Raw genomic sequence first — 16,490 nt, 5'->3', positions numbered from 1 at the left:
AAAAAAAAATTACCGTAATTTTCGGACTAAAAGTCGCACCGGAGTATAAGTCGCACCAGCCATAAAATGCCCAAAAAAGCGAAAAAAAAACATATTTAAGTCGCTCCGGAGTATAAGTCGCACAGCCACCCGGCTGAGCGCCGGCCCTCGACTTCCATCCACGGAGGTGAAAGGCAGCTCGGTAGAGTAGGACCGGGCGTGTGTAAAAGCATTGTCCGAGCCCCATCCACCGTCCCTGGACGAGTCGATCTTTGTCCTTTATGTAAACAACCGCCGCGCTGCTGACGCGACGTCGCGCTGCTGACGCGCGACCGCGACGTCGCGTCACGCTGCTGACGTCAGCATGACCATTTCCCATGACTCCCGGTTCAAGATGGTGGACAGGTCTGCACGTCGTCAACCAGCTAAAGCGATGTGCAATGGTTCCCAAACTTTTGCAGGCTGGCGCCCCCTTGGCTCCCCAGTGAATTCCTAGCGCCCTAACCCCCCCCCACAGACACATATGGAAACACACACCTCTTTCTTGATATTTGGTATGCTGCAATTTGAAAAGAGAAATGTTAAACACAAATGTGTATTTCACAAATAAAACCCAATTTAGTAAACAAATTTATTTTTTAGCAGTTTTAACTGTTTCAGCAACATAGAATGGTAAATAAACATTCCACCAGTAACCTTCATTGTCTCACACTTAATATTAATGGGATGGATGTGCTTGGTGCAGTGACATAAGCTTCTCAACATCAGGCTGGAACTCACTAAGAAGAAGTCGTAGATCCCCGCGGTCAGTAATTTTCAGTCGTTTTTGTTTTCAGTCAAACAAACGTCGACTTCGGACTGCCACCCCCCTACCGCCCCTTTCTTCCTCACCGCCCCCCCAGATCTTTCCACCGCCTGGGGGCGGTACCGCCCACTTTGGGAACCACTGATCTAGTGTTTCTATGAATCTCTATGAAGCCAAATCCCAAAGTAGTAGTAGAAGAAGAAGCACATGTGATTGGCGCTTTGCTGAAGGGCTGCTGACGTCAGTAGCGCGACGTCGCGTGTCACTCGACGGAACTCTCTTTCACTTCCGTGGATTGAAGTCGGGCGCCGGCGCTCGGCCGGGTAGCTGTGGATGGGGCTCGGTCATGGTTTTTACGCAAGCCCGGTCCTATTCTATGGAGCTCTCTTCCACTTCCGTGGCTGGAAGTCCACGCCGTCACACGCCTGAAAGTTTGTTTTGTTAAATAAAGAGCCGTTTACCAAACCCACGTCTTTCCTTGAACTTTGTTAACGCTACAATATAGTTATATAGTAGATCTGGAATATTTTGAAGTGCAAGAGCCGTCAGCGGCGCGCACGCATTGTTGACAAAGGACGATTGATGGATTTAATGAATTGGAGTGAGGCAGATGGTTTTATTAACGTGTTATTTATGTATTAGTTTTTTGAATAACTCTGAATTTTACGTCAGGGCCATCCTCAGCTCTTAGTTTGTGTTTATGTCACGTTAGCATACCTATCGTTTAGCCTGTTGTTGCTCACGTGTTGTTGCGACGCTGCGTCAGCAGCGCGGCGGTTGTTTACATAAAGGACAAAGATTGACTCGACGAGCTGCTGACGCAACGTTGCGCTGCTGTCGTCACTTGAAATTCAAATTAAAGTAATCCCTTGCTACATTGCGGTTCGTTTATCGCGGTTTCACTTTTTTTTTTTTTTTTGGAAAAAAAAACCCATATATGTTGCTCCTGAGTATAAGTCGCCCCCCCACCCAAACTATGAAAAAAACCGCGACTGATAGTCTGAAAATTACGGTATGTTTGTGTATGTTCTTCTGTGTGGTTTTTAGCTTGTATTTATTTTCATTTTATTGTGTGAAGGCGATGGCATGCGGCTCCTTGCCGGGTTTCATGTGGCTCCTTTACGTTCATATCAACATTTGTGGGTTTATTTGTTTGTTTGTTTGTTTTTGTGCGTGTTCGCTTCGCTTTAGTTCAATATGGTACTTTCGTCAAACGGTGCGTGTTCGCTTCGCTCGAGTTCAATATGGTATTTTCGTCAGACGCACATGCGCATGAGGTGAAATCCCGCAAAGGAGAAGGGGCAAAACCCATTCTAGGAAACAATTAGTGTCAATTTCGTCCTCAAAATGGCAAGGAAAAAATGCACAGCTAAATGTGGCTTATTTAAAACCGAGCAGCTGGGGGGGGGGGTAGTTCATGTGTGCTCATGTGTATGATGTGGCTCTTTGCGGTACACAGTAAAAAATGTGGCTCTTAGTCTCTGACTGGTTGGCCACCGCTTTTCTACTCCATTCTCTATTATTATTAGTGTGAAGGTGAAGACCTTCACACTATTGTTATTCCTGTCCTTTATTAGTGTGAAGGTGAAGACCTTCACACTATTGTTATTCCTGTCCTTTATTATGAGTGTGAAGGTGAAGACCTTCACGCTATTGTAATTCCTGTCCTTTATTAGTGTGAAGGTGAAGACCTTCACACTAATAAAGGTGAAGACCTTCACACTCTTGTTATTCCAGTCCTTTATTGTATAAAGGCGATGGCCGTCACACATCGAAGGCGACAGGGTCGCGGCTCTTAGTGAACTGTACCAGGCTGTCAGTGAACAAGAGACAGCGCACCCTGACGGTTTCACCATCTTCGCTGGGGATTTTAATCATGCTAACCTGAAGTCTGTTTTTCCGAGGCTTCACCAGCATGTTAATTTTCCTACGCGTGGCGACAGCTTCCTGGTCCGGGTCTACTCTTCGCATAAAGGAGCTTTCAAAGCCGCCCCCCTCCCCCATCTTGGACTTTCTGACCATATCACTGTTATGCTTTTGCCCGCATACAGACAAATGGTGAGAGCGTCCAGGCCGGTTCGCAAGCAGGTACGGGTGTGGCCTGAGGGTGCCTCTGATGCACTGCGTGACTGCTTTGTACTGTACTGACTGGAACATGTTTAGGAGGGCTGCCACTTGCGACGATCGGACAGACATTGAGGAGTATACTGACTCTGTTTCCTCCTACATCAGGAAGTGTATTGATGATGTGACTCTCTCAAAATCCATCGTCACTCGGGCTAATCGGAAGCCATGGCTGACAGGGGCTGTCTTCAGGCTGCTGAGGGCCAGGGACAAAGCCTTTAGAGCAGGGGATGAGGCTGGCTTGAGGACTGCGAGGGCCGACCTGTCCCGGGGCATCAAAGAAGCAAAGAGGGCGTTCTCGTGCAAAATTACCGCCCACTTCAAGGACAGCAGGGACGCACGGAGCCTTTGGCAGGGCATTCAGACCATCACGGATTACAAGCCCGCGCCGCAGAGCTGTGAAGGCGACGTCCGTCTGCTCAATGACCTCAACCGCTTCTTTGCTCGCTTCGACGCTCAGAACAGCACTTGCCCGCTGAAGGCCACTCCCCCTTCACACGAGCTGCCCCTGTGCCTCTCCGCCGAAAGCGTGAGGAGGGCGCTTGCCGCCATCAACATCCGTAAGGCGGCGGGCCCTGACAACATCCCGGGTCGGGCGCTGAAGGACTGCGCTGGTGAGCTGACGGATGTCTTCACGGACATCTTTAACACTTCCCTGCAGCAGGCCATCGTCCCGTCGTGTTTCAAAGCTGCCACCATCGTACCTGTGCCGAAGAAACCCGCTCCGTCCTGCTTCAATGACTACCGCCCCGTGGCACTTACGCCCATCATCATGAAGTGCTTTGAGCGGCTTGTCATGGAGCACATCCGATCCGTTCTCCCGCCCACCATTGACCCCTTCCAGTTTGCGTACCGAGCCAAGCGGTCTTCGGAGGATGCCATCTGCTCTGCCCTCCACTCGGCCCTCACCCACCTGGAGAGGAGGGACTCGTATGTGAGATTGCTGTTTGTGGACTTCAGTTCTGCCTTCAACACCATTGTGCCACAACGCCTCATCAGCAAACTTGACGCGCTGGGCCTCAGTACCTACCTCTGCAACTGGCTACTGGACTTCCTCTGTCAGAGGCCACAGGTAGTACGTGTTGGCGACAAAATCTCCGCCAGCATCACGCTGAGCACGGGGGCCCCCCAAGGCTGCGTGCTCAGTCCGCTGCTTTTCACCCTCCTGACGCATGACTGCACTGCAACCTACAGCGACAACCGTATCGTGAAGTTTGCTGACGACACGACTCTGGTGGGTCTCATCACCAAGGGAGACGAGACTCAATACAGGCTTGAGGTTGACCTTCTGACCACGTGGTGCAGGGACAACAACCTCCTGCTGAACGTCGACAAGACCAAGGAGATTGTTGTGGACTTCCGGAAGGGTCACACCCAACACCTGCCGCTGACCATCGACGGTGCTGTGGTGGAGCGAGTGAGCAGCGCCAAGTTCCTGGGGGTGCACATCAGTGAGGATCTCTCCTGGTCCACCAACACCGCATCACTGGCAAAGAAAGCCCAGCGCCGCCTGTACTTCCTGCGGAAACTTAGGCGAGCGAGCGCTCCTCCGGCCGTCAGGACTGCATTTTACCGCGGCACCATTGAGAGCGTCCTCTCCAGCTGTATTGCTGTTTGGGGTGGCGGCTGCACTGACTACAACTTGAAGGCCCTGCAGCGCATAGTGAACACGGCTGGTAAGATTGCTGGTGCTTCGCTCCCCTCCTTGAAGGACATTTACACCTCCCATCTCACCCGCAAGGCGACCACGATTGTGAGTGATGCGAGTCACCCCGCTCACTCTTTGTTCGAGCTTCTGCCCTCTGGGAAGAGGTACAGAAGCCTGCGCTCCCGCACCTCCAGACTCTCAAACAGCTTCATACTCCAGGCTGTTAGGATCCTGAACTCGCTCCCCCGTTCTGCGTAGCGTCCTGTACTTTCACTGTCTTAACTGTCTGAATGCACACTGGCTCTTATTATTTATTATTTGTTATTACTCTTATTTATTGTTTGTGCCTTTTTGTTTATGATGTTTTTTACTTTTGCGCTATGCTTGCTGGCTCCGTTATTTATTGTGTTATCTGTTTATTTATTATTTATTCGTCACTCTTACTATTGATTGTTAGAATTTTTGCCTTCTTGTTTTTATATTGTGTCGCGTACATGTATGTCTATCGTGTTATGTGTCTCGTCACCGTGGGATAGAGAAAAACGTAATTTCGGTCTCTTTGTGTGTTGTGACATGTGGAGAGATTGACAATAAAGCTGACTTTGACTTTGACTTTGAAAAAAAAAACATTGTTATTCTACTTTATTATTATTATTAGGTGAAGACCTTCACACTATTGTTATTCCTGTCCTTTATTATTAGTGTGAAGGTGAAGACCTTCACAATATTGTTATTCCTGTCCTTTATTATTGTGTGAAGGCGACGTATGTTATTCTACTCCATTCTCTATTATTATTGTGTGAAGGCGATGGCCTTCATACACATGTTATTCTACACCAGGGGTGGGCAAACCTTTTGACTCGCGGGCCGAACTGGAGCAGATGGACGTAGTGTTTGTGTGAAGTAATATAAGCGACCTGTAAGGGTCATTGCATAAAAGATTTTGGCCTTTAGTAGGTAGTAAAGCATGGCTATTCCAAACAGGTTTTTTGAAAACAAATGCATTTATTAACAGCATAAAAAAAAAAATTTAAAAAAAAATCACTGAAAAAATGCTATCAGTGATTCTCATAAAATACGACACTGTTATTATGAATAACAGTCTCCATCACTTCAGTGCCTGCAGGTCACATTAATGAAAGATGTTTAGCTTATGAGATCACATCAAACGTCATACATTCTGACCAAATATATCATCTTGAAGAATCGGTGAAAGCATACATCCAAATAAAGTAATCAAAATGGCAACACGGTGAGGGGTATCTGAAAATCAGAGCAGAGTTTTAACTCACAAACACCTGGTAACAGAGGTGAGGAAACGGGAAACACTTCCTTAAAGTGAGCCTTAAGAACCTTACAGGTTAAGATTAGTCGCAAACAGGTGGTGCATCAATGTCCTTGAGCATCCTGCATTGTTTGAAAATGAGAATGGTCGCTAGTTTCAATCCCTGCTATGTGTACAAATCATATTTAAAATGCATTTTTTTACAACAAACTTGAGAGCCTCCCCTTCATTTTCAGTGGGAACAGTTTTGTTGGTCTCTCTATTTTGCTAGTGCGTCATAGTCTGGAGTAAAATTTGTTGTGGCGATTCTTAGGATAGATCCGAGGGGTTGGTCGGTTTACCTCGATCTGTGACGGGTTGATGTTGATGTGGCTGAACGTCACGTCGCGTATGTCGAGCCAAATTGGCCACTCTTTTTTAAACACTCGGCACTGTGTCCACCTTGCTTTTCCTTGGGCGACTCATTTTAATAGAAGGATTCCAGGGGAAGGTTTGTCGGTGGCTTTAGCGTAAAACCGTATCTGAAAGCTCAGCACGCGAATTACAAGAATGCTGTCGTCACAGCCCACGCTCTAAATTCGGCACTGATACAAATAGAGCGCGAGTGCGCCATGTCCGTACTACTGAGTACGTACACGCACTTGTGAGTGTGCATCGAGCTTTCTGGCACGGCTTCCGGTAGTAAATGCGCAGGCGAGCGGGTCCCCATCTACTGGGGAAACGCAGTCATTGCAGGCAAAATTACCCAAAACATTTTTAATAATACAATTTATTCAGGGTTGGCGGGCCGGATTAAACGGTCCCGTGGGCCGGATGTGGCCCGCGGGCCGTAGTTTGCCCATATACCTGTTCTACACCATTCACTTTATTGTGTGAAGGCGATTGCCTTCACACATGTTATTCTACACCATTCTCTGTTATTATTGTGTGAAGGCGATGGCCTTCACACATATGTTATTCTACTCCATTCACTTTCTTATTGTCTGAAGGCGATGGCACGCCAGTATTATTATTCTTCTATTTTATTCTCCTCAATTTTGTCCCGCTTCTTCCACATAATTCATCCGATTCACTCTATTCCACTTTTGACGTATTCCAAATATTCACGAGTTGAGCGTTTCCATTTTTCTCGTTCCGTAAATTTTCCGTTTTCGCAAAATTCACGACAAATTTTTCCCCATTCATTTTTAATGGCACATTCGACATTTCACGTTTCCGTCGTTCCAATTTGAAATTCACATCATTTGAAACACAATTGAAAAGATTCGACATTCCCAAAATTGCCAAATTAAAAGATTTCACATTTTCACGTTTAAAATTGACAAAAATTCACAAGATTTCGTTTTTCACCTCTAATTTCGACATTTTTCAACCGATTCAACCCACTCCAACTTTCAACTGTACATCTTTTGCCTGCCTATTCCACAACTTCTCACCTACATAAATTCCAAATTTGAAATTCAACCAAATTCTCCAAAATTTTATTTTTCTACTCTAACTTCTACGTTTTTCAACCGATTCAACCCATTCCAACTTTCAACTGTTCATCTTTTGCCTACGTATTCCACAACTTACCACTTACCAAAAATTTCAAATTTGAAATTCAACCAAATTCTCCAAAATTTCGTTTTTCTACTCTAATTTCTACATTTTTCAACTGATTCAACCCACTCCAACTTTGAACTGTTCATCATTTTCCTACCTATTCCTCAACTTCCCACTTACCAAAAATTCCACATTTTCAATTATGAAATACACACCGAATTTCCCAAAATGTTCTTTTTCCCTTCTCATTTCTACATTTTTCAACCGATTCAACTCCTTTCAACATCATTCTGCAGCATTCCCCAAGTCTTTATTTAACCTCTTTACCTTCACACGCAATTTCTTCAGGAATTGCAAATTCTAGTTACCATTTTTTTCCGTGTATAATGCGCAAACTTTAACTAATTTATTGTCCTAAAATCTGGGGTGCACATTATACATGGGTACAAATCTTTTTAAAATGTTTTTTTTTTTTTTTTTTAAAGAAAATCATGGTACATCAAAACCAACAACAGGACTGACCGACAAAGTCGTGGAACAAAAAGAAAGGGTGACATTACCAAAGACAGGAACAGAAACCAAACAGACATCATGACTGTAACACATGCAATGATCCGACAGTGAGCGAGGGGCAGACAGGACTTAAATACAAAACACGTTACATTGATTGAGGTGACACAGGAAGGAAGGGGCGACGCGAACAGAAACTATGGCAACCTAGACTCATAGCAAAACTGGGGACTAGAAATGGCAAATCTCCCTCGAAATAAAACTTGAAATCACCTTTCTTCTTGTTTGTTGTCAATCGCGCATCGCATTCAGCCATCCTGCCCAACACACTTAGTCAGTAAAATTCATAATTGACGACACATCGTTTGATGCGATGGTGCAATCCTTGATGGTGTGTTATTGTCAAATATTGTTTGGTTTTTAATCTCCATTGCGGACCGGACGTCATACGGAGGCAGTATCACTGCGCATGCGCACTATGGATCCGATGCGCAGAACGGATGCGCAAGACACGTCAGCTATATAAAGAGCGAGAGTTCAGTTTTCTCCCTATTAGTTTCAATTCACAGTTTAATTAGCAGTTTCAATCAGCAAATAACAAAATGCGTATTACAGATAATATTTTATTTCACAACACTTTGCCTTGTTCCTTTCGTCTCTGCTGTTCACTTCAAACACGCTCCATACGAACGCAATGCTCTCGTATCAGACGCTTGCTCGATCACCTGCTCGTTTGCTGTCACAATGTACCCTACACAAATCCGAAACATTTGTTGCGGCTCCGAGTCACGACGAGGGGCAAGTTTTGGTTTCCAAGGGTGATTTTATTCCTCTTCAACGTCCCTCCCATACAGAGCCGCCTTTTTCACATGTCCGCACGCCTTTTTCACATGTCCGCACTGATCGCGGTGGTGCCTTTACGGGCAGTCGGAGAAATCAACGCCAACAAAAAAAAAAAAAACATCCAGCCTAGTTAAGACCATACCAAAGACTATAAAAATGGAACCCATTGCCTCCCTGCTTGTGTGACGATCATTGGGACTTAAAAAAAAAAAAGGTGCGTATTATACATGGGTACAGCCTTTTCTCCAGCATCAACATGCCATTTTTAGGGTGCGTATTATACATGCGGGCGCATTATACACAGAAAAAAACGGTATTCTACTTATTCCGCTCACTTTTTTGTCGATTAACTACTTCCACATACTTAAACCGATTCACTCCGTTCCACTTTTCACTTACCGTTTTTTTCTGTGTATAATGCGCCGCCATGTAATTAATTTTTATTTTTATTTTTAATTTATTTATTTTTTATTTTTTTAAGTCCCAATGATAGTCACACACGCAGGGAGGCAATGGGTCCCATTTTTATAGTCTTTGGTATGGTCTTAACTAGGCTGGATGTAATTTTTTTTGTTGGCGTTGATTTCTCCGACTGCCCGTAAACGCACCACCGCGCTCCGGGAAAGAGGCGTGCGGACGTGAAAAAGGCGGCTCTGTATGGGAGAGACGTTGAAGAGGAATAAAAACACCCTTGGAAACCAAAACTTGCCCCTCGTCGTGACTCGGAGCCGCAACAAATGTTTCGGATTTGTGTAGGGTACACTGTGACAGACAGCAAACGAGCAGGTGATCGAGCAAGCCTTGTCTGATACGAGAGCATTGCGCTCGTATGGAGCGTGTTTGAAGTGAACAGCAGAGACGAAAGGAACAAGGCAAAGTGTTGTTAAATAAAATATGACCGACCTGTAATACGCATTTTGTTATTTGCTGATTGTATTAAACTATCACATTCATTGTCAGTCAAAAAGAGAAGAGGACTATATTGCTGAAGCCTTCGCTGTATCGAATTGATTATTTTTCTTCCTCCAGAGTCTTATGTTTGACTCATTGACGTCAAATTGGCGCGCAGCTGCCCTATTGCCTACCGTTTTTTTCCGTGTATAGTGCGCCCCCATGTATAATACGCACCCTAAAAATGGCATGCTGATGCTGGAACAAAGCCTGTACCCATGTATAATACGCACCCAATTTTTATGAATTTTTTAAAAAAACAAATTATTTTATTTATTTATTTATTTTTAAGTCCCAATGATCGTCACACACGCAGGGAGGCAATGGGTCGCATTTTTGTAGTCTTTGGTATGGTCTTAACTAGGCTGGATGTAATTTTTTTTGTTGGCGTTGATTTCTCCGACTGCCCGTAAACGCACCACCGCGCTCCGTGCGCGCACGGGACAGCAAACGAGCAGGTGATCGAGCAAGCGTCTGATACGAGAGCATTAAGGTCGCATGGAGCGTGTTTGAAGTGAACAGCAGAGAAGAAAGGAACAAGGTGCGTTTACGGGCAGTCGGAGAAATCAATGTCAACAAAAAAATTACATCCAGCCTAGTTAAGACCATACCAAAGACTATAAAAATGGGACCCATTGCCTCCCTCCGTGTGTGACGATCATTAGGACTTAAGAAAAAAATAAAAAAAATAAAAAATAAAAAAATTTAAAAAAAAAAAAATTAAATTTTTTTTGTACCCATGTATAATGCGCACCCCAGATTTTAGGACAATAAATTAGTTAAATTTTGCGCACTATACACGGAAAAAAACGGTAATTCTTCTGCCACTTCAATGACTTTCTTTCGAAATCCTACAGTATAACTTGCTCTCTTATCCATTCTAATGAAACTGCTAATTAAACCGAACTCTCGCTAATTAGTAAATAGCTGACGTGTCTTGCGCATCCGTTCTGCGCAGCTGACCCATAGCGCGCATGCAGTCATACTGCTTCCGCATGACGTCCGGTCCGCGATGGAGATTAAAAAACAAACAATATTTGACAATAACACACCATCAAGGATTGCACCATCGCATCAAACGATGTGTCGTCAATTATGAATTTTACTGACTAAGTGTGTTGGGCAGGATGGCTGAATGCGATGCGCGATTGACAACAAACAAGAAGAAAGGTGATTTCAAGTTTTATTTCGAGGGAGATTTGCCATTTCTAGTCCCCAGTTTTGCTATGAGTCTAGGTTGCCATAGTTTCTGTTCGCGTCGCCCCTTCCTTCCTGTGTCACCTCAATCAATGTAACGTGTTTTGTATTTAAGTCCTGTCTGCCCCTCGCTCACTGTCGGATCATTGCATGTGTTACAGTCATGATGTCTGTTTGGTTTCTGTTCCTGTCTTTGGTAATGTCACCCTTTCTTTTTGTTCCACGACTTTGTCGGTCAGTCCTGTTGTTGGTTTTGATGTACCAACATTGATGTTTTGATGGTTTTTTTCTTTAAAAAAAAAAAAAAAAAAAACATTTTAAAAAGATTTGTACCCATGTATAATGTGCACCCCAGATTTTAGGACAATAAATTAGTTAAAGTTTGCGCATTATACACGGAAAAAAATGGTAACTAGAATTTGCAATTCCTGAAGAAATTGCGTGTGAAGGTAAAGAAGTCAAATAAAGACTTGGGGAATGCTGCAGAATGATGTTGAAAGGAGTTGAATCGGTTGAAAAATGTAGAAATGAGAAGGGAAAAAGAAAATTTTGGGAAATTCGGTGTGTATTTCATAATTGAAAATGTGGAATTTTTGGTAAGTGGGAAGTTGAGGAATAGGTAGGAAAATGATGAACAGTTCAAAGTTGGAGTGGGTTGAATCAGTTGAAAAATGTCGCTCACCGTCGGATCATTGCATGTGTTACTGTCATGATGTCTATTTGCTTTCTGTTCCTGTCTTTGGTAATGTCACCCTGTCTTTTTGTTCCACGACTTTGTCGGTCAGTCCTGTTGTTGGTTTTGTTTTCTAAAAAAATAAATAATAAAAAAAAAAAATTAAAAATTAAAAAATTTTGTACCCATGTATAATGCGCACCCCAGATTTTAGGACAATAGATTCGTTAAATTTTGCGCACTATACACGGAAAAAAACGGTAGTTAAATTTTGCGCATTATACACGGAAAAAAACGGTATTCCAAATATTCGTGACACCGTTGCTTACATTTTTTTTGTTAAAAAAATCTTCCGTTTTCACAAAATTCATAAATTTCCGGCAAATTTTTCCCCATTCATTCTTAATGGCAGATTCAACATTTCACATTTACGTTGTTCCAGTTTGAAATTCACATAATTCAACACATTCAAATCACATTGGGGACATTCTCAAACTTGACAAATTAAAAAATTTCACGTTTTCACTTTTAAAATGTGCACAAAATTTGGCAAAATTTCACTCCATTTAGTTTTTCACTTCTAATTTCTACATTTTTCCACCAATTCAACTGGTTCCAACTTTCAACTGTTCATCTTTTGCCTACCTATTCCACAACTTTCCACTTACCAAAAGTTCAAAATTTACAATTTTGAAATTTAGACCAAATTCTCCAAAATTTCGTTTTTCAATTCTAATTTCTACATTTTTCAACTGATTCAACCCATTACAACTTTATTCACTTTGTTCACCTTATTTGCTCTAACTTCTACATTTTTGAACCGATTCAACCCGTTCCAACTTTCAACTGTTTATTTTTTTCCTACGTATTCCACAACTTTCAACTTACCAAAAGTTCAAAAATTTCAAATTTTGAAATTTATGCCAACTTCTCCAAAATTTCGTTTCTAGTTATATATATATATATATTTTTTTTTGCACTGATCGGTTGGCACTTTTTGATGACAATAAAGATCTATCTATCTATCTATCTATCTATCTATCTATCTATCTATCTATCTATCTATCTATCTATCTATCTATCTATCTATCTTGCTCGCCCTCATTCTAGAGATTTTGATTTGGTTTTCCGGTACCACCCACAACAAAACCCAAAGAATGATTTTGTGCATGTGTGTGCGCACAAATGAGTTTTGCTTGTGCCCATACATTTAAGTGTGGGTGTGAACATGCACATGTGGGCAAGGCCAGGGTGGCCTGATTCCATAACTGACTCCTGGCCTGAAAAAATCTCCCAGTCCAGCCCTGTTTGAGTCAGTCAAATTTTGTGTCTCTGGTCTTGGTGGGGGGGGGGGGGGGGTCGCTCAGGACGACTTTAGTTCAGGGGGACCCTTTACATATTTCTGCCTAGGGCCCCATGGAGGTCTGAATCGGCTCTGCTTACACAAGAGAAAAGACCAACTTTGAACAGGTAGCAGAGCTAGCACGCTAAAACGATGGCACTATTAGCTTACTGATTGGCAGATCGTTTCCATGGCAACTCGTTCAGGTGTGACGTGTGGAAACTCACAGCTGTTTGCGCAGAAACTCCTGCTTGGCCTCGCAAGCACGCGTCTGAATGTGCGCGGCGGCGGCGTGGTTGTCGGCGGCCGCTTTCAGGCTGGAGCAAGCTGCCACGAGATGGTCGCTCTGAGTCAAGTTGTGCTGCAGCGTCTCCACGTGGTCTGGATGCAAACAACACCATTACCGCGGCCGCCCCTTATTCGCTCCCGTCGGCCAGTTTACCTTCTTGACGCTGCAGCTGATTGGTCAAGTTGAGTTGAGCACGCTGCAGAAGCTCCGCCCCCTCCCGCACCACACTAATGTTGGCCATAAGGACTGCCTACACACATACACGCACGCGCGCGCACTGTCAAATTAAAAGCCACGGACGTGCTAACATTAGAATATTAGCATCTAAACGCATTAGGCCAAATCGCAGCGCAGCACTCGCTGCTAATGACTTTTAATTTGTGACGGGTCCATGAAGCGTCGTGTATCGTTTCGACACATTGCCAAACTGTATTGACACTGTATCGCTGACTGCTGACACCCGCTGAACGTTAGAAATACTACAGGCAACCTAGTTGACAGACACGACTGACAATGATTTGATGACCTAATTACATTAATTAATTTAAGTAATTATATTTTATATTGTATTGTTTCATATATTCATTTAAATTGAAAATATATTTTATTTTTTAGTTGCAGTCAATCAATAATGTGAACATGTATTTTATTTTATTTAAGTAATTATATTTTATATTTTATTGTTTCATATATTCATTTAAATTGAAAATATATTTTATTTTTTAGTTGCAGTCAATCAATAATGTGAACATGTATTGTAACATGAAAAGTGAACGTGTTGTGAAAGAGGATGCTTGTGCACTGAGATTTGTTTTTTACTCATTTCTATTTAAAACAATAAGTTTTTCCAATGTTTTGAAATTGAGCCTGTTGCGCTTTTTGGACACAACTCTCACCGTTGAAAACACACACTCATACGGCACAGATGAGGCTGGAGTGCAGTGTAGTGGGTCTTTTGATTGTCCCAGTATCTGACTTGGGGCTGCTCCATAATTATTGATAACTTTGAGGATGAACCGCAAAAGATCAGATATTTTTTTAGTAGATCCTGTCACGTGCTGGCGCCACCTGCGACATGACCACGCCCCTTCTGTCGCGGGCTCATTGACAGCGCTATATCAGCGCTGCCAGCGCAAACCCGCGTGTCAGCCTGTCCCGTGATGCCGCTTCGCTCATCCGTTCCTGTAAGCCTGACTCGCTTAACCATTTTGGTATTCCCACAGAAGTGCCTGTCCGCCCCAGCCAGATCGCCGCTCCAGTGCCCACTATTCCCATCTTTCCCCACAATGAAGTCTCTGTCGCTACGCACTTGGCTGTACTGTCTGCTCCCACAGTACAGGCTGACCATTGCTATGCAGCCAGCGAACGACGAGCCGACTGGAGCGAGCCGAGACCACTATCAGCAGCCTGTCCGCCGACATCCGGACGCTGATCGAGGTGGGTCAACAACAACAGCAACAGCTGCAGCTAGTACAGCAGCAGGAGATGGCCCAAGCCGTCCAGGGACTGTCGGTAAATGCGTCCCCGGCTGTCACGGCACCCCCGCACCACCCGTCTGCCGATGCCAGGAGGCTCGTGGATGTCCCGGAGCCCCGCCTCGGCAATATTGAGAAGTTTAACGGAGATCCCAAGCACGTGAGGGCATTTGTGACTAACTGCCGCATAATGTTCACCCTCCAGCCCGTCACGTTTGCGACAGAACCTGCCTGGGTGGGGTTCGTCCTGACCCACCTCACGAGCGAGGCGCGGCTGTGGGGACTGGCTGAATACGAAAGAATGGCTCCGGCTTGTGATTCGTTCGATGCCTTCGCGGAGGAATTGCTCCGCCTATTCGACCTGGGCTCCGCCACCGAAGACGCCGCCGAGGAACTGGCGACGCTGCATCAAGGTAGCCGATCGGTTGCGGAGTACGTGCTCAAGTTCCAGACGTTGGCTGGCAGCGGCGGTACTAACGAGCGCCAACATGTTGGCGCTCGTTAGTACCTTCCTCAACGGTCTCGCTGAATATATGAAGGACGAATAAGTGTCCTACGATTGCCCTCAAACCGCGATGGACTTAGCAGCCCGAGCAGACCGACGGATCCGAGCTCGGTGGCGCAATCGGGAACAGAGGTCCCTGCGGAATCTGTGTGGTCACCCTCCTCCGTCTACTCGGGACCTGCAAACCACACCACCAGCCGAGCCCATGGACCTGGGAGGAGCTCAAGTCCCCTCAGAGGAGCACCGTCGATGCCTCTCACTAGGCTTATGTTTGTACTGTGGGGAGGGGGATCATCGGGCGCCGAGGTGCCCGTTAAAAGCCCAGAGCTCACGCGGCATCAGGGGATCCGTGTGAGCTCGACCAACACCGGCTCTCCCAGTCCCGGCACACTCACGCTGCAGGCTAGTGTCCAGCTTGCAGCGGGTGACCAGAACGTGGCAACCTTGGTGGATTCCAGGGCGGAGGGGAACATCATGGACATTAGCCTGGCTCGTCAGTGGGGAATTGACTTCCTGCCTCTGAGCCCCTCCATCCCCGCACGTTCCATTGATGGCCGACTGATCGGCGAGGTGGCCTTTGTGACGGAACCAGTTAAGTTACTGCTATCTGGCAATCACCATGAAACCATTCAGTTTTTTCTTCTGTCCCTCCCAGGACAGCGGCTTATTCTGGGGCATCCTTGGCTGCGGCAGCACAACCCGATGCTGGACTGGGAGGTGGGGGTTGTTCGGCAGTGGAGTGAACGCTGCCATCGTGTGTGCCTGAAGGCGGCCACCAGCCCACTCGGGAGAGCCCCGCCCGAATACAGTTCTGACATCTCCACTGTCCCAGCGCTGTATCACGAACTCAAGGAGGTTTTTAGTAAAGCCAGGGCCACTTCTCTTCCCCCACACCGGTCCTACGATTGCGCCAACAACCTGTTGCCCGGCACCTCCCCTCCCAAGGGCCGCGTCTACTCCCTGTCCGCTCCTGAGCGCAGGACCATAGAGGAGTACATCCAGGAGTCCCTGGCGGCCGGCATCATTCAGCCATTATCTTCGCCTGCTGGAGCGGGTTTCTTCTTCGTGAAGAAAAAGAGGGCACGCTCCGCCCGTGCGTCAACTACCGGGGAATAAACGAGATCACTATAAAGAACCGCTACTCTCTGCCTCTTCTTTCTTCCGCCTTCGAGAGCCTTCAAGGTGCCACCATCTTCACGAAGCTGGATCTTCGCCATGTCTACCACCTGATCTACATCCGGGAGGGAGACGAGTGGAAGACGGCTTTCAACACCCCGAGCGGACAATACGAGTACTTGGTGGTTCCATTTGGACTCACC

At 45.4% G+C, this 16,490-nt stretch overlaps 1 protein-coding gene across 1 annotated transcript in view; it reads right to left on the bottom strand.

Moving 5' to 3' along the window:
• si:ch211-1a19.3 (uncharacterized) overlaps positions 1–16,490 on the bottom strand; it is a 44,065-nt gene that overhangs the window by 6,228 nt on the left and 21,347 nt on the right. The window contains exons 2-3 of the mRNA XM_061296474.1: positions 13,345–13,441; positions 13,130–13,283 (exon numbers count right to left, since the gene is read on the bottom strand). Coding sequence (XP_061152458.1) covers positions 13,130–13,283; positions 13,345–13,441 — 251 coding nt within the window. The remainder of the gene's footprint in view (positions 1–13,129; positions 13,284–13,344; positions 13,442–16,490) is intronic.

This window comes from Syngnathus typhle, linkage group LG14 (genome assembly GCF_033458585.1).
Source record: "Syngnathus typhle isolate RoL2023-S1 ecotype Sweden linkage group LG14, RoL_Styp_1.0, whole genome shotgun sequence".
Taxonomy (NCBI): domain Eukaryota; kingdom Metazoa; phylum Chordata; class Actinopteri; order Syngnathiformes; family Syngnathidae; genus Syngnathus; species Syngnathus typhle.
Note: the sequence above shows the minus strand (reverse complement) of the source record. Positions and strands in the feature narration are given on the sequence as shown.